The sequence below is a fragment of the Prorops nasuta genome, unplaced genomic scaffold (assembly GCF_024137725.1).
Source record: "Prorops nasuta isolate Cenicafe-Biocafe unplaced genomic scaffold, Cenicafe_Pnas_1.2 PNAS00030, whole genome shotgun sequence".
Lineage (NCBI taxonomy): Eukaryota > Metazoa > Arthropoda > Insecta > Hymenoptera > Bethylidae > Prorops > Prorops nasuta.
In genome coordinates, this window is record NW_027116827.1 from 1,057,856 (window position 1) to 1,076,687 (window position 18,832).

At 43.4% G+C, this 18,832-nt stretch overlaps 1 protein-coding gene across 9 annotated transcripts in view; it reads right to left on the reverse strand.

Annotated features, from left to right (window-relative positions):
- Positions 1-18,832, reverse strand: part of kn (EBF transcription factor knot) — a 72,633-nt gene that overhangs the window by 6,606 nt on the left and 47,195 nt on the right. For 7 of the 9 annotated variants that reach the window (XR_010824185.1, XR_010824189.1, XR_010824186.1 and 4 more), the window contains 3 exons: positions 3,932-4,013; positions 2,198-2,330; positions 1,954-1,995 (listed from right to left, as the gene is read on the reverse strand). Coding sequence is in view for 4 of the 9 variants with exons in the window: in XM_066742701.1 (XP_066598798.1) it covers positions 1,954-1,995; positions 2,198-2,330; positions 3,932-4,013 (257 nt within the window). In the remaining 5 variants the exon portion in view is untranslated. The remainder of the gene's footprint in view (positions 1-1,953; positions 1,996-2,197; positions 2,331-3,931; positions 4,014-18,832) is intronic. The other 2 variants (XR_010824188.1, XM_066742704.1) reach the window with 1 other exon arrangement.

Here is an 18,832-nt window from a genome sequence, read left to right on the forward strand (position 1 = left end):
CCATCCTCTCCAGCGCCACCCTCTTACTCCTCTTCTCGCTCTCTCCTCTCCCTTATACCCTAACTTTACCACAGTCGAGACATCGTCGAACCCGAGGAATCGCACTCAGACACGTTCGGCCCGATTCTCTCTGATCACTGCGCGATCGCACCGTAACTTCATTTCTTTCGGTAAAGACTTGAGAAATTCTCCGGGAAAAAGCGACTGGCCATAAATGACATAGTCACGCCCGTCCCCTGCAATCAAGTTCTTTCTTCCGTTGAAACGCGACAAACGACGCACGCTCCTGCAGATTGCGGCAGCAAATAATTTCCTATCCTTTGGATTATTTCTCCTTCGATCTCCTTTCTTCCCCTTAAATCGATTCTTTCGCCAATAAATATAATTATCAAACATATATATATATATATATATATATATATACCCAAATCCAAAGTCTCCCTTTCTACGTTTCAATCTCCTTTATTTAAAATTAAATCTCTAATCTCTATTATAAAATATAAGAAGATCGAGCTATATATATATAGTAGTCTCGTTCGATTTCTTGCTTGATTGTCGAGTGATAAAAAAATTACTTCCAAGCTGTTAAAGAGTGTACTTTAAAAAATCATGAAGGATTTTCTTTTTCTGGAGAAGAAGAGCGCTACAGGAGTTCTGAGATTTTATCGACTATCAGTCTGACTGGCGGAACGGACGGGAGGGATCCGATCACAATGGCAGCAAAAACAACGAAACGTCGCTCTTGTCTCATTGGTATGCTCGTTCCAGCGTTTCGGGGTAGTTCGTTCGGAGAGGGGTGTTCCCTGGTAGTTTGGAAAGAGTGGATGTGTTGGCACCGGCGTTGGCGTCGGTGTTGGTGTTGGTGTGGGATGGCGTTACGGACTTGCCAGGTTGGTAGCAGGGCGCGAGATAGCTTAAACTTAGCATTCACAAACCAGAGTGCTGCGGCAGCCACGGGGAAAATGGGCAAGGATAGCTACGAGAGAGAGAGAGAGAGAGAGAGAGGACAGTGAGAGATAGAGAGTTTGGGAAAGAAAGAAAAATATAGCAGAGAGCAATCTATTGCACTTTCCATGCAGCTATGCATTTGCGGGGTCAGTGAAGGACGAAATGATAAGAGAGTTATAATGGAGTAAAAATTGGAGTTTCGATGAGACGAGAGAAGTGGGAAGTAGAAAAGATTGGAATAATGGAGACGGAATGGGAGATAAAGCATGAAAGTGGAAGAAGTCTTGTGAAAGTCGAAGCCAAAAGAAAATGAAGTAGGAAGCTTTCGTTTTTCCGCACTCCATTGATTTACATCCTGCTCGCAGTTAGAGGGAGGAATTGTAGGAAGCAAAAATAGAGGATGGAAAAAGAAAAGGGAGAAAAAGAAGTAAGGGGGAAGCGCAGTCGAGGGGTGCTAGCGAGATATCAGCCGTTTGTATGCGCGGCCGAAGCCAAACTTTGCTGAATTGCCCTATGACTCCTTATATCCTATCCTCCCTTCCCAGTCCTCTACGCCCCCTTACGATCCCAGCCCTCCTACGACCCTCCAGTCGTTATACCCATCTACAAGAAAAACCCACACTTTTTTCTTCAAGATTCTACGTTTCACCTCGCGCAGTATCTCCTTCTTCTGTTTTGAGTAAAAATCAATTTTCCTCCGATACAAATAACGCGAATTGATTAAATAACGCTTCAAGAGATTTTCGCCACAATTTTAATATACCAGCCAATAAGCACTGCTGCATGAGCCCCACGAGCATTTCTTATCAAATTTCTAGTCGAGTTTGTTCATTGATAAGTGCAAATCTTGTCGGTTTGAATGGAGTGTTTTAATGGGGATTGAGATAGTAAATAATTGTAGGGTATATATAAATAGAGGAGAGAGGGAGTCGAGCAAGGAGAAGACCGCTTAAACTCGATTACCCGAGTTAGGCTGATTTAATCTTGCATTATGATTATAATCACCTCTGTAAAGTATCGTTCCATCCGCGTTGCGGTACATTGCTTCTGTGAACATAGCGAAGAGTTTTGGCTTTAGCTATCAGCGAACATCGAGATAACCAGTCTAAGCGGATATGAAGAATGAACTGTGTGACGCGATATGATGACGTAATAATTGTGAGAAGCGAAAGTTGAGAGGAAGGTAGTTTTGTGAAAGCCAGCGCTTAACGTTAGTCGGTCGTTTGATGGTTTGTTCGATCATACTCACCATTGTACTCGCTGGGATCGTTGGAGTCCAATCGCTTCGCTCTACGGCCATGCTTGCTGTTGTTGTGGACGAACATGTTGTCCGAGACGGCCAGTAATGGCCCCTCCACCCCGACTTGCGTGGAAATGACCACCTGTTAGAGAAGATTGAAATTGGCCGGCGTGAGACACTGTTACGAACATCGACGACCTTGCTGCAAGGGCACTTGTTGCGTTAAAAGTAGTTTCTGCACGATGAATGCAGTCCCCAAGTCCCACTCCCTCCCCTCCCCTCTCTTTTATCGAGCATTCACCAAATTTTCATCCCACGTATATAAAACTTTGCCGGATGAAGCTGTCTTATCACCTCCGTAATCTACGCTTTTTAATTCCAAGAATATCAAATCAAAAACTGCGTGCTTCGCTCTTACAGTTTATCTCTCTTACGAGCTTCGCGCGAGCGAGACGGCCTATGCTAAAAGTTCTCTCAGAAATAAAAAAGAATTGACGAGCCTGATCACAAAATAGAAATTTTTCAGTAGACTTTTCTCCCTTTGTTGAAAGTTTCTCAGTTGACTGCTATGACCACTTGGCACGTTACTTGAACGAGTAACCTTCCGGCAAGTTGCGAAGCGACCGCCTTCGCCTCTCAATAAAGCGAAGAGAAATTTTCGTGTGGGCGGTCTGTTGAAATTTTAATTCGCAACTTTTGGCAATAAGCTATTCCGAAAGAAATTTGGAACTCCAATAAGTATTTTAATTTTGGTTCCAGCGCCTCTGCACGGTGTGCGTGAAAATGGCACTGCTAGAGGAAAATACTCAAACTAATAATGGAGAGAAAGAAAAGCTGAATCCGGAGCCAAGGATTAAATATCCAAGTCCTTTAATTTACCTTTAATTACGTTTACTCGGAGCTCGAACAAATAAGATGTAAGAGGTAAATATACGCTTTATTTGACAAATTGTCTTTTCTTTCTGATTGTACCACAAAGAGTATAGGTGAGAAGGTGAATATTAATATATATATATATATAGGAAAATGAAAAGTGAAACTGAAAAGATCGAATTTAGAAGGAGAGGCGCGACGTAGTTTCTGGCAATTTATTTTTTAATTCTGTCTTTTGTCTCTGGCCAGATGAGGCCGTAGAACACGAGATACGGTCGACGAAATAATGGTAGGGGCTGTTATACCGGATAAAGGGTAAAAGGGGGTGACTGATAGCACGGAGAGCTAATTGCCAGCCCCTTGAATTACAAGTCTCCTGGATTCGACTCTCAATTTTCAACGTCGCCCGATGCCCATCAAGAAATAGCTGCTTTACACAAATGAAAAAATAACTGTTTTCTTCAGAATAACTGACGTCACAAGCTCCCCCTACTCCTCCTCCTATGACGAAGTGCAGAATTCTTGGCATTCTCCTCTTCGCTTCCATAATTTTGCTATTCGTGACTCGACTAGGCAAGAAGTTTTACGTGAGTAGAACAGTCGAGACAGCTACTTTTTGACATTACGCAAAAATTATTTTACTCGAAGCCCTATAGCAGCAGGAAGACTATATTTTTTCACGCGAAATTATTGAGCGGTATCGCTGACAATCATAATCGACCCCCACCGATGCATTTCACCGTGCAGATTACACATTCAACGCCAACTCCTAAATTAATCACCCTTAAACGAGCAATAAGCGCAGCTGTTGTAAAACCACCTTCTACTTAAACCTATATAATTTTTATTAAAGTGGTACTTTGAACTCACCTGAAAGCGTCTCATGTCCCGTGGGTTGCCAGCATTCTTAAGACAGTTTTGGTTGCACTTTAGGAAGAACTTGAGGAAGAAGCTGAAAACAGAAAAGGGACCGGGGGTTAAACGCTTGACAAGGTGCTTAACGCTCTTCAACGCCGAGAACTTAATTAGAACGCGAACTTGGCCGGAAAGCATGTCTGAATAGTGTATAAGCCAATCGTGGGCCCGCACTAGTATCATCTATTATTCACCATTTCTCTAGATTAAACTCTCAAGTACGTGCTACTCGACCTTTAGGACCCACCTATAGTTATTACCTCTGTTTGAGAAAACGTACGCGGTTATTTTTACTCGGCTTGACCGAAATGTCACACGATTCGTTTTTCTATACACGCGAAGACGATAAGTCAGTGACGTTATACATGGTCGGATGAGGGCCGAAGAACCAAAATCACCAACGCCCATTGTGCTTCGCTACATATAGATTTTCTCAGAATCAGTAAACTCGAGTATGTGTACTATATATGCACGTGCACAGGTATTCCGAACAATTTGTCTTGGAACTCGCAATAGGTAGATATACGGCTCGACGTGTAAGTCGAAGTATTTTTAGGGAGCTTTCAGTATATTGGAGAGAGAGTTTGCAGGATAGACAAGAGTCAGCGGGTCCTTGAACGCGTTGACGTCGATAGATGGTCGTATGTGGAGTAGGACAAAAAGGAAAGAGGAGAAGAAATGTCTGAAGACAGTTGGATTGAGGTGTACGTGTGCTCAAGTTTCAGGCGAGACGGTATATACAACATTGCGATGGAGGAAAGAAAGTTGTGCGAGGGGCGGTGAGAAGCTGGAGGGAGGGGGGGGGGGGGGGTCGGTGGGTGGTCGGAGGGATCCGGGCAAAAAGCCGACGGCTCAATTTTCATGAATTATGTAGAATATCGAGTGATATTGAATTCGGGGAAAATTTTTCGGCGCGGGGCTCTAGCTTTGGCTTGCACGGGAGTGCGGAGAGAAGAAAGGGGTGGTCGATGGTATAGGAAGTGTTGGGTAAGAGGGTGTGGTGGTGAGGATAGGGAGCGAGAGGGATGTGCAGGGGGAGAGGGGAAGCGGTAGACGCGTAGGAAACAATCAGGAGGGCCGAGACGGCGCTGTGGCGGTGCGGCGCGGCAAGTCGCTCGAATAAGAAGGAAGGAAAGAAAGGTTTTCTGGGTGGCTGGTAGGCCTTCCCTCCCTTGGGAAGCCATTGTCATATCCTTGCGAAGCGCAGGGAGCTGCTACTCCAAGGAAAAATCAAACGTATACTTTGAGTGCACTTTCTTGCCTCCCTTTTCACGCAAAGAAATCAACCGGGAGCCCTTCCTGTTATTTCTTCAATCGTGTCAACCGCGTTTAACTCGTTACTATATTCACCGTACAATCATACATCTACATCCTCCCCCCCCCTTCCCCCTCCTCTCCACCACCTACCTTCATCTTTATTCTCCCTAGATTTAAAAATGATTTTCTTTCATCTTTCTTATATTTCACGCGTTACAACCATACACACACACATATGTATAGGACAAAATTTGCTCTTTACTTGCTTTATTCATTCCACAAAGACAACGTCCCTCGGCAAACTCGAGCAAACATTTCCCACTCCCATTATCGGATTCGTTAATCCCCTTTGCTTTACACCCAGTAATCGCAGAACCTGCAGTAGTCCAGCTGGCCAAATCTGTTAATTGCGCAACACGGATATTACGGAAGATTATCTCATCTTTCAAGTGCGCTACGCTTATCGATTAACTATTCAAAGTTTCCATATGAAAAAATAGAGTATACGATAGCTGTACAAGCAAAGCAACAAAAAAAGGTAGCAAATGCGATTTTGGAGGTTTAAAATAAGGAAAAGAGGCGCAAAAGAAAAATCGGAGGGAGAGGTGAATCGAGCAGAGGTGCAGGAAGCGAATAGAAAAAAGTTGGATCAATTTCGATTGCGCGAGCTCACATTCATCTAAAGCGTAAGATAGTCGGCGGGTTATTCGCGATAGGACGAAGATAGCGGAGTGGGGGGGGGGGGTGGATAGAATAGTCAGCTGGTAGGTGTATTGGGTATAGGCTGCAGAGAATTTAATTTCGTTTACTCTTAGAGAGCGGTAAGATTGTATCGGAATGCTGGATAGGTATTCAAAGCATTGTAGTAGAGCTTATCAGCGTCGTGAATCTTTCTCTAAACACGACGACGATGTCTCTGCTTCGCTGGAGGCGCACCTCCACTGCTATTCCTACCACCACCAACAACATCTTCGTCGTCATCGTCGTCGTCGGTGGCGACGATGACGCCACCACCATCGAGTTTCTCGCAAATACGAACGCAATCGACCCTCCGCACTCTGCACTTTAGCCAACTCTCTCTCTCTCTCTCTCTCTCTCTCTCTCCCTCTCTCCCTCTCTCCCTCGCTCCTTTCTGTACGGCTCTATACGGCCACTGTTACATAGCACCACTGTACGGGTTACGCTGTACTCTCCCTTCCTGCGCCACTGTGAACGTAAAACGGTCCTTTAACGATGCCAACGACAACGGAAACGACGCGGTAACCGTTCTCGCTCGCTACACCGCCACTGTTATTTCACTTTACTTCCGTTTTCTAATCGAACAAATTCAAACTTTTACCCCAATCAATTTTTATCAATCTACGTAACGTCGAATTTTGCTGGTTGAAAATTATATTTCGCGAAAGTTGAGGAGAAAAGGGAAAATAAGTGAGAAAGATTGATTGAAAGTTCGCATAGGATAAGAGGACCAGCTGTGTCGACGAAAAAAAGGTACGCTATAAAGAGGTCGCATTATAGCATTTAAAATCCCTGCTGCTTTTACGACGAAAAGCTTACACATGATAACATTAATCATTCGCGACACCGTGTACTAGGTTGTATCGGAACCCCGGCATGTTTTCACGTTTCTACGTCGGCGTCTTTTTTTCGCTAAGTCGTTTTCCTCCATATCGTCTTCAAAGTATTGGCTGTTAGAGGCTAATGGATTGTGTTAGCGACTGATTCAAATGCGAACTGGAGATTTCACTCTCCGAGTTGGTCTGATGGGGCGTCAACCCGGTATCGAGAGAGGGTGTAGCGGGCGCGTAACGCCTAGTACTTTCTTACGGGGACTCAAACTCGATTTCAAGCGTCTATTAGATTTTTCTTCCTCGGCTATAGTCCCCGCGAGCGAATTCGCGCCAGTTTCAACGACTCGAATTTATTCTCAATAGTAGACAGTAGCATCCGTTAGATTCCCATACTGGCTCTATGTAATAGCTGTCCCTTGCAATCGCAATTGAATTTTCTTCAAAAGTTTAATACTCCAACTATCTTAGATTCGATCGAATAACACGAAAATAAAAACTGCTATATCTATACGACTTTTATCAAATTTTAGAAATAGTTTATAATTGAGAGTGCTATTTGTTGCGATATTCAAAATATCCATATCATGTACAAGCATCGAAAAAATGAAACAACTACATCGGGTTTTCAATGCGTACATCTATATATATTATCCCTATCCGATGGTATTAATGCGAAAGCTGCTGTTCGTCCACTAACGAATTGACACAGAATAAATATCATCCGAAATTCAGTTTCCAGCCGACATGCCTTTTTTCATTAGCTTGGATAAAATGCGATGAATCGAATCAACGAAAGAGCGAGAAGGGCTAAACCGAAGCAGAATAAGCCAGAGGGAAAGAGCGAAAGTGTATAGCGTTATAAGCGCGCGGGTATATATACAGAGGGAGCGCGTTCGGTATAGACTGTTCGGAATTTTCAGTTTTGCAGTGGGTCACTTTACCATATACTGTACGGAGAATGAACATGCCGACCAAGTAATAGGTAGAGTGGAAAAAAAGAAGAAAGAAAAATATAGAGTCAGAGTGGAGAAAAGAGGGAGCACTCTGGTAAAGCTCGTGCAAACAAAGTCGATGAATTCAATCAAACCTTGCAATAAATCATCGGCACTAGCGTAGCAGTTATTTGTTCCCCGCATGTACCAATTAGCGATTTTTCTCGCCAAACTGCGTGGCTTCACTTACGCTCCCCGTAATGCCAATTTAAAATGGAACACATTTCAAGGATCGTCTGTTTTCGCTAATTGCTTTAGCGAACCTACGAAACGTACTCGATTTATTGATTTCCGAAGCGCCGCGAGCCGCAAGCATGCATGCAAGTATCGCGTTGCCATCGTGGAAAATCTTTCTCGAAGACTCGATCCCGGCAGCAGCTGACTGTTTACGCGATAGCCGATAGTCCGTAGGAGCGTGGGCCATAAGTATTCCGCAGCACCCCCACTCCACTCGCGCTGATCTAGTAAATATATTTTCAGCAGGGGTTGAATGGATATAGGGAGCTTATTCGGGGACTTAGGCGTAATAGTTCCAAATAGGGTGGCATTACGCGTATCAGAAATCCATTTTCTCCCACGTCGGGGAATCTTTAATCATGTTTTCAGCTCCTGGTGTACGCGTCCCCTATCGACTTCACCATAAAAGAGCGGATATAACGTGGCGTAAATTCGGCAGAAAGACTTTCGGATTGCGCGTATCTCCTTTCTTTCACTGGCATCGTTACATTCTCATTTATCCACAAGTGAAAAGGCATGCACGCATGCACGTGTAGTATATCCTTGACTCGACTCGATCGATAACTCATCAGCTCGCATCACCTGTTTCTCGTTTCTTTGAATTGACCGCTGATATTTGTCCATTGTCTATAGGTATGTATAATATATGTATATAAAGGGAACCTGGCAGGCATTCCGGACAATTATCAGCGAGATCCCATGATACCGCACGGATCGCTACATATACTGCTTGGGAAAGGTGATCCTTAGTTTCTACAAGATTCATTAGGGACTGCCCCTTTGGCGAAGGCCCTCTCCTCGTTTCCACAAAGCAGCAGCAGGAGAAGGAAACCTCGAGGAAGCGAGATTCCGGGGATCTCGAGTACTCAGCAGAACGTGGGGCGTATTCCACGATGTACTAATCACCTATTAATACGACCGACCCGTGCTAGAAAGCCCTATTGACCGTGTGGCTGAGAAAGTACCCTTTGGGGTACTATTCCTATTACCATCCGTGACTGTCAAACGAATTAGCTCTTTATGGATTCCTCGTGCAGCTTTTAACGAAGGTGGAGCCCTGCGCGGAGCTACTATTACGGGGGAATGGATAAATTTAGCCACATCCATCCATATGAGAATATGATGGGTTAACGTTAAATCTGCATCCCTATCGAAATTCAGCAATCTGCTATGGGGATGCATGCATATGCATATGTAAGAAAACATTTGGGAGTAACCGTGGGTGCATAATGCAGACTCGCGGGATGTCAATTAGTAAGAATGTATACGGAGGTCCGTAAAGTATAGGAAACCACCTAGAGCTGTATACCTTGCATACACCTTAACTGGGGTTAGTAAGGGGTTAGCAAGGTATCAGGGGATGCTTAATGTTTAACCAGCCTCCATTACGCCCCCTGCACCAGCCTTACCACCACCTCCTGTCCCCTGCCTATACCTGCCTGCTTCTTGCCTTGCTGCCTGCACCGTCGTCATCCAGCATCCTCCAACTCATTGCTTCGGTTCCTCCAGCTCCCTCAGGAAGTATTATAGATAGGAAACGGCTAAGAAGGATCGCATCTAGCTATCGGCTAATTCAGGAAATCATTCCACAAGGATATAAAGCTTTTAACTAGAGAAGGAAATCCATCCGATGTATATAATATTACGTTTAACTTAAAATTCGCAAAGATTAACTTTGTGCACCTGACCCACTGATGCTTCACAAATTTTACCTATATCTATAGGTTTAGTCTTCCTTACTTTCCTCTTACTTGGAGACTCTGATGAATTCCCCGAGTACCCAATAGCTAGTTTGCTATTCTTCAAAAAATAATAATTACTTTACTGGTCCACGAGTTATTATTTACAGTCGCCAATATTTGGGATTATCTAAGTACATGCCTCACTGTTTACAAGAGAAATCAAACGCTCGACTGTGTGTAAAAGCGGTAAGTTAATCAAGTTTGAGCCGAGTAGAGAAGCATTTGCCAAAGTTCTAAGGCAGGATGGAGGAGTTGAGGCTATTCGGGTACAAGTACTACCGAAACACTGCATAATTTATACCTAAGTAATACGTCTTACTAGCTACTAGCTTGGTCCAAACTAACGCACCTTGTCGTGGCCTCCGTGCCTTGTATAGCCAATCCATCCTTCCTCTCTCTCTCTCTCTCTCTCTCTCTCTCCCTCCCTCCCTCCCTCCCTCCCTCCCTCCCTTACCTACTTACAGCCATGCCATCCCTATACGATAGCGAGATACCCCTAATAGCAGTCTATCATATTAGCGACAAGACGGCTTGAGAGGCCGGCAGCCGTAACTGGATTTGTCCTCCACGTACGACGCATCAAGCTACGATTTACCATGTATCGCAATATAGTATTATAGTTGGCAGTTGCTATTAATTTTGTTCTGACAAATAATAAAATTTGTGTCCTCTTGGACCGATACGGATTAAATAAACATTGCGTGTTTTGAAAGGTATATCGAAAGAGCTTATATGCTAGAAATAGTATATGATTTATAAATAAAGATGATGACAATAGTATATCGTATCACAATCATATTGTGAAGATTTTTGGTAAAAATCTAATGCGGTAATGTAGCGTGGCAGTTGAATGTTCGCGTTGGTATTCGTGTAATGATGTATAACAAGAGTGTAGGAAGAGGGAGAGGAGATTAAAATCCACATTTCTAGAATGTCCGGATATCTGAAATGTGACGCGGCGCTCCGGTAAATTGCGAAATTATCCCTCAGAGTGCCTTGGGCGCACGCCGCGCTTGGACAAGGCGCGTACCATTTTCATAAACGCATCAGAGTTGCCGGTGGTGTAAACTAAGTTAGCAAGAATAAAAAGGCGAAACGGAGCTTTCGTATTTATGCGCGTATAAGCGCGCGATTTATTAATGCGAGCATTTAGATACTAGGAGACCCAGGGCTTCGTCCAAAATGGTTAGGAGCTTCTCAAGTTACCTTTTGAATGCTGTCAAATATCGACAAAAACCACTGTAAGTCGCGCGCATGCTCTCGCCGGCTTTTAGGGGAGAGCATCGTACACATGTACAATGGAACATACACTACATACCTAAGGTATACATATTATCCCTGCGAATGCCATGTTGTCCTGTGGCCTATTTTAGGTTTTTCCTTCTCGAGCTTCCAATTCTTTTATTTACCGCGGATAAATGAAATATCATATAATTCCTCGTGAAAAACTTTCTTTCTCTTTAATCGATTTATTGATTTGCACTCGCGATTAATTGTTCCAAAACGAGATTTCTTTAAAAATTAAAGCTACGAGATGTAGACCACGCGAGATGCAATTGATGGATAATTGACCATTAATCAAAATGAATTTATATTATATGCATAAGCCCCGTGGAATATGAAAATAATTGTTTTAAGAGGTGGAAAAGTTAGCGAAAGCGGATTATAATTTATTAATCAATGCAATAGAGAGAAAATTCTGTTGGAGTCGAGAACTGTTTTATCGCTATAAGCACACGAATGCATTAAATAGTGTAGCGGTGTTGGTTGCCAATAGAGAGGCTCGTTTAATCTCGGATAACTTCATTGGCCGGTCACGGAAGTTTCTCGTCGAACTGGGGAGGCTAAAATGTGATTTTAATATTCGCGGCTCCTTTGAGGAAACTCGCGAGTCTTCGTAACAGGCTTACCGAGAGGGACTCCTAACGTACCTCTCCTTCAGCGAGCAGCGACGGCGTGCGTCGGCGGCACCTACCGTTAACAGGGGAAGCCCTAGTCAGCTTTCAGAAGTGCGCCTAGTTTGAAACTCCGTAAAATCCGTAACTCTGGCACGCTCGAGAGCCCTACCCCTCCGCGACTCCCTTTCCATTTTCCCTCCTCGCTATCTTAAATGCTTTTGCTTTTTATGCATTTAACAGATTACATATCTGTAGCTATTGTATATACATATATATATATGTATATGTTTTCACACGAGTCGCGGTCCGATAAAGAACAACGGAGAATCTCTCTGAAAACTGCTAATTGACGTTAATAAAGAAAGAAAACTAATTTTTTCACCTTGATGGCGAGAAGAATTGCCTGCAGGCAATTCCTAAAGTTTTCCGGCATTACTGTCAGCCAATGCATTAGACTGGGCAATTATACGGACGAGAACCGCAAAAGTTCCTTCGTGAACAAAGTTACCACATGAACGAGATCGTTATCGCGCTTTATTAAAAAATATGTCTTAATTTTCCTTCGGGCTATGTTTTTAATTCCTCCCTGTGGACGTTCTTCGGCACCGATGAATGGGGGAGTGCGCAACTGAGCGAACGTATGTACATATTCTTCCACTCTGCACAATTAATGTCATTCTTTCTATTGTGCAAAATTTTCTTTCGTATGCTTTGTCAAAGTGAAATTTATTGAGAAAAAAAAATGGCTGATTTTTATAGTCAATCAGTCATCGGAAAAATCATTTGACGATAATTGCTAGCTATTATTGACGGCCAATGATATGCAGCGGTATTGCAAATGTGAGAGAAGATTGCGCCAAGTTGAATAGAGAGGAGAGGGGGTGGGGGTTGGGGGAGAAAGATGGAAAGGACGAGAGAAATGAAGAGCGGGGTAAGAAGCGAAGAAAAGGAGAATAGGTAAGAGAATGGTAGAAATGGTTGGTTATCGTTGTTGATGTTGGAGTTTGGGAGGTTAGCAGTCGCCATGCTGGCAGGACACGGGAGCACGCAGGACACGACGCCGTGGCGGGCCGTGTAGGGGTTGCCATGGTGATCTCATGGGGAGGGCATTCGCCCTCTCTCACCCTCACTGAAAGATAATGCTGCCTGCCCGCCTGCCTGCCTTTCTACCGATGTTGCTGCGAGAACCACAGCGATATCAGAAGCTTCGCCAATGAAACAAATGTGCATTCTCGCTGCCAACTTGCTCGGTTTCTCCGCGCTGCAATTCCTCCACTCCTGCTCCGCCATCGATAAACTTACAACTAGGCCAATATGCTTTTTCAACATTACGTAACACGCACGATCCTACCCATCGCGTCTCGATCGAATTAGATAAAATTTGTATCGAATTATGTGAAAACTTATTGCAGAATTTTCTCGCGAAACACTTTACATTAGCAAACTGCTATAAAAGAATAATGCAGGTTATAGAAAAGTTTCGAATTCATATCGTATCAGACTAATGGGTATGTACATTTTTTATGTGATTCTGTCAAATTTCGTTTATTGGAAAGAAATAGAATAAAGCAGTTGAGAGATGGGAAAGTATCTTTCAAAAAGATTAAGAGTCCCGGCAGAATGGTCGAAATAGGAAAATAGTCGATAGGGCTTTCGATTGAAGAGGAAACGTGACTGGGGGACGCGTTGGAGCGTCTTATAATTTTTTATTCCTTCCTTGAGTTTTCCCTCGTTCCAGAGGAGGAGAAGAAGACGTACGAGAGGCGACTGCACCGACAAAGTGTCGTCGTATTTTTGGTTTACAGCGTCTAAAGGTTTGCCGCGGATACTTGAGAGAGAAGCAAGTACCTGGGCGTTTCAGCGTGTGTACTGCAAGAGACGGGATGGCTGCTTGGTGCGAGGATTGATACCGGTCCCCGAGGTGTCGTTACAATTAGACAACATTGCCGGCTGCTACGGCTTCAACCGCTAAATAACTGAACGCTGCTGACAGCTCAACCGCACATTATTACTACTCTCCATACACTCATGACCGACTGTAATATCCGTCAATTATAACACCGCGAAATTTGTTATTAAAATCTGCCAGCTGTTTTTTAGCAATAAAAGCACGATTATTGTTCCCTCGAGAGCACATAATAATTTAATCCTATTGTATATTATTATTAAAATGCAGTTACCCGAATAATGGATAAATAATTTTTTAGCCAAATAATATACTTTCCATAAGATTGATTAATGTATCATAGCATGCTTTGCGATATTATAATTTCTGGTTGTTTTGCATGAAAAGATACAAGAACGTTCAGTGGTATTTTGGTGGGAAATGAAAAGTTAGGGGTGAAACTGCGTAGTAGCGCTTGCGCGGAGTGTTTAGTACTCGAAAGCTATAGCTGGTGGAAAGAGGTGACGAGGAGGTGAGGAGGTGAGGTAGAAGCGGTGGAAGCGGTGGACTGCTCGAAAGGAGGAGGACGGCCTGTCCCTGGAGTATCGACTTGCCCCACGGGACTCGGCAGTCGATAGTCCCGCGGGATTCGCCCTCTCTTTCACTATCCCGCGAATTTCGACTCTCTTTCTCTGACCTTTCTCGCGCATCGCACGCCCTCTCTTTTCTATCTTTCTCTCTCCTCCTCTTCTTCTCCGTTTTTCGCTTCTTTACGCACACTACCTCCCTCTCTCCTTCTTCTGTCGTATCTATACGACAGACTTTCGCGAGTCAAGCTAGTTTCGAGGTGGTAAATAGTAAAGTAGCTGGGTCACTTAATAGAACAAGTAAAAGAATGAAAGAACGATAAAAAAGTCATGCATTGGCTGATAAAAAGGCTGTACCTACAGGTTAATTGTAATAACTGTATCAATCGATGATGAAAATATTGAATGGTGAAGATTTAATTCATTTTACTGTTAAAGCTTTAATTTAAATCATCGTTAAAGAAATGGCTGCGTGAATAAAATACAATAATAAGGATAATACAAGGATAACATCGCGAAATATTACATTTTTAAGAATTGCAACTTGAGGGAGATTGCTCTAATTTTTTATACCCGTATAAAAAGTTATGGTTGAATAAAATATTAAATTGACAGAGTAGTCCCTTTTGTTTAAATTACCCAAGGTAGGCTACTTGTTTTTTACTTTGTTTTGTAATTTAAACTTTTTTTTACTTCCCGTTTCAAAGTCAAATACACCCTCCTCCTTGGCAAAGACAAGTTTCCTTCGCGCATTCTCCGACAAAAGATTGCTTGCCCGGCGCTCCCCACCTTCACTTTCAGAAATTATTCGCTCAGCTTACAAGCCCCATTTTTTCTGACTTCCACGGATTCCCGTGTTTCCTCTCCACGAGGTAAATTTGAGATCCTCGTGCCGAGACGGAAAGCGAAAGTGAATCTTAAAACGTTATTCAGTATTATATGTATATATGTATATACGCCCTGGGGAATGAAACGCCACGACTTTTTAAATAATCGAGTGGACTCGTTCAGTTTCTACTTGATCACGTAACACTGACTTAGTTCAGAATCTTTAAGAAAACACTTTAAGAAATTATCTGCTACCATCTAAACGAGTGTCTTGAGAAAAATTTAAAAACCTACTATCTATAATTATAAGCACTGTATATAGAAATTATATTCGAGAATGAGCCAGTATTCAATCTGATCAATCAATATTGGCAAAAGCATTCGTAATGGAGTGTCCCCAAATTCCTAACACGTTTCCATTGACAATGCACGGTTATCTGACAGTGGCCATACGCAGTTTTCTGCGTTTTTTCTTCGCGTTAAAATCGAAAGATATCCAGAGGGTAGTTTCCACGTATGGGGAAAGATTGTAACAGTATTGGTATGCGCACGTAGCTGTGTGGCTGCTAGAAGAAAGAAAGGGAAAGAAGTCTCGCCGTCTCGGATCTCCCTCATTCAACGCGAGGAGGGTTTGGAGATGGTGGATTGGAGAGGTTGCCCAACGACCTCTCACGATTTTTGCCTATCCATTTCTTTTAACAAATATACAACAATTTTCAACAAGCAACCTAATAGCTGTACTTGCTGTAACCGGTGACATATATAAATTATTTTCATTAATTATTATTTATTACAAATACAATTAGGCAATATTATCTGCATGGACATATAGAAGCATGATTGTTAGTATCAATCGCTTATATAGACAGCCATTAAGAGGGGATGAATCCGATGGGGTGAAAGTGAATGAAAAATTGGTATAATACGCTAATACCTTGATGCATCTATGTGGTAGCCGAACGCCACAGCATGTGCGAGCTTAAAAATTCGCTGAAAATCTTCCCTTACAACCTCTTGATAATATGGTATAGTTAACGATAGGGGAAAGGGGTGGTAGTCGAATGGCAAGTCCAGTAAGACGAAATTTTGTCGGTGGCTCTCTTGAGACTTCCATTTTGACTCTGGGGATTAGACGTGGCTCCGCCCCCGTCCATGAGCAAAAGTTTTGTCGCCCCCGCGATGCCCAGAAGCGAAAAGCCGCGCGATATTGATGACTTCTTTCGACGTCGAAAGGGAAAGGGGAGGAGGGGTGAGGGAAGAAAGCCTGGCAGGAGAAACGCGTTGAACACGAAATACACACACACAAACACACGCGCGCGCGCGCGCAATAAAAAACCTCCGCACCAGTTCTGGCATCCCCAAAAAGCATCACTCTATGTTGATGTTAAAGTACCTCCGTACAGTCTCTAAAAAATTATCCCATCAAGGATATGTAATTTCGTTCGCAACACTGTGACACATTTATTTCTGCTTGTTAACTTTTATCCATTAAGTAAAATGTAAAATTTGATAGGATTCTGGAAGGTAGTGTTTTGGTCTATCGCGCGAGTATGATATATTCTTTATTCGGTAATGCATTGTGCGTAAGGCTGATAGACGCAAGGAGCAATGAAAAGTTGGGAGGGGGGGAGGGGGGAGGGGAGCTGGTTGGACAACGGCATCATAAGCCGAGAGTGGTTGGAGGGTTTTGGAGGAGGAAGGGAGACAGTCGGGGTGGCGAGGGTCCCTGGAGGCGGCAGGCTAAATATATCCACCCCCGACAATCCCCGAGGGAGAATGTCAAGACAACATGGCCGACGCCCGTCATCCTACTACCGACCCTATGTGTGCACTAGCCCTGCTCGCTCGGCCACCCTCCTCCCAAGAATGTTCAAAGACCGCGCGTGATCGTACCGCGCCGCCAGCCTTGCTTGCTTACGTTACCTCGGATCCTCCAGATACCCATTTTATTCCCTACAAATTCATTAGCTTCCTTCCTCCCCTCTCTTATTCTTATATACTTTTATCAGCCAGCAGCAAATCAAATATCGCTCCAATCTTCTCTCCTTCGACGGTATCCGTCTTGAAAAAATTCCTATTTATAATTTTGATTTAAAACAATATTCCACCCCCCCCCCCATCTTGCCCCTCCCCCCTCCAACTCTCATACTCGATAGGAAGGGGACCGAGGTGGAAATAAAAAAGTTTATTGCTCAGACACTAGTAGCATTAAGCTTTGGAAGCAGTTAACGTGGGCCAGCGTTGAAAGGGGAGTCGGAAATTTTCAAATGGGAACAAAGGAAGTAGCAAAGATTAAAAGTCGCGAGAAGAAAGTCCACAGCGGCGAGAAAGTGCGAGAGTTAACGGGATGGGGGACTGACGAGGTTGGGTCGAAATTAGCCACCCTCAAGATTACCCTGAATTAACAAATTGAAAAAAGTCAGCTTTTCCTCTGTCCTTAAAGGAGGCCATCTCTGTGTACAGTGGAGCAAGCGAGAAGCGGGACTCGCTTGACTCCTTCGGCTTAAAGTGCGATTTTCGTCGGAGATATCGGACCAACAAATTCATGCAAATGTTACTTGGCTCCGGTGCGCGATACGTGTGTATATATATATATATATATATATATGTATGTCGTTTTACCAAGCAACTCTATAGGTATACACACGTATTTGTAGTGGTGTATCGCCGCTGGTTCAGCGATAACACCACGTGCACAACGTGGCATTATAGCACTTGCCTCCTTGTCTTCCTGTCTGCTACCTAGCTTTCTACCTTACTTGCTTTGCTTGCTTGCTGGCTTACTATATGTATATGTATACTGTACACTATATAGCAGAGCGACTGGTCGAGGTACTTAAGCAACGAGCAATATATATATATATATATACAGACAAAAGTCTCGCGACGATTTTCTCCGAAACCCTCGGTAGATTATTGCTGAATCGGGGATCACATGCCAAAACCAGGCCAGAAAGATGAAAATGAAGGAACTTGAAGAAGAGTGAACATAATTCTTCGTTAAACAAATCTAACTGGATTATGTAACATGACTGAAATAAATTTGATTCGCTCGAGAGAACTGTACTTTTTTTACCAAAGGTATTTAACGCAACGCGTGTAAAAATGAACTTTTGATGCTGCAGTATACATTGCTAAAAGGTGTGTAGGTGTTGCGCCGCACGTATCTCACATCGCACAGTCACATTTTGGCCGATATATTAGAGAAGCGCGAGCGCGCGTGTGTACCTGCCCCCCTCGGAACGCGCGACTTAAGCAAATAATATATACATATATATGTATAATATATACAGGCGCGTGCACATGCAGGTATACCTGGTAGTATATGTATGCACTTATATGTATACCATATACATGGCGAGCAACAATGTACCGTTTCCCGGAGCCACTTAACGTTTTACTACCTCTTCGGTATCTGTCGTTATCGCCGGCTGAATACTGGCTGCCACGACGTGCAACATCACCCTTAATGGTGCTTGCAATCCGTTTCTCTTTCTAGAATCTTTCTCGTAAGAAAAATGACTAGTTTCCACAGTGCTCGCTGTCGGGGTTTTCATCCGCTTCCGCAGCCTAAGATCGACAATTGACGTACCGAGCGCGAGTACGCTCGAGAACGTGACAGGACTTTCAACCCTTTTTTCAATCCTACGACATTCCACAGTTATAGCTGACTATTGGGCAAAAACTGCCTCATTGTTTTACGACGGTACAGAGCCGCGCCATAAGATGGTAAAACTGATAGCAATTAAGTTTTCAATAAAGGTAACAAGTGTATTAGGAAAAATATGGCGGAATCTCTGGATGACGCGTTCGTATACGTTGTTATGAAAATGTATATGGGGAAGTTAGGGAGGATGGG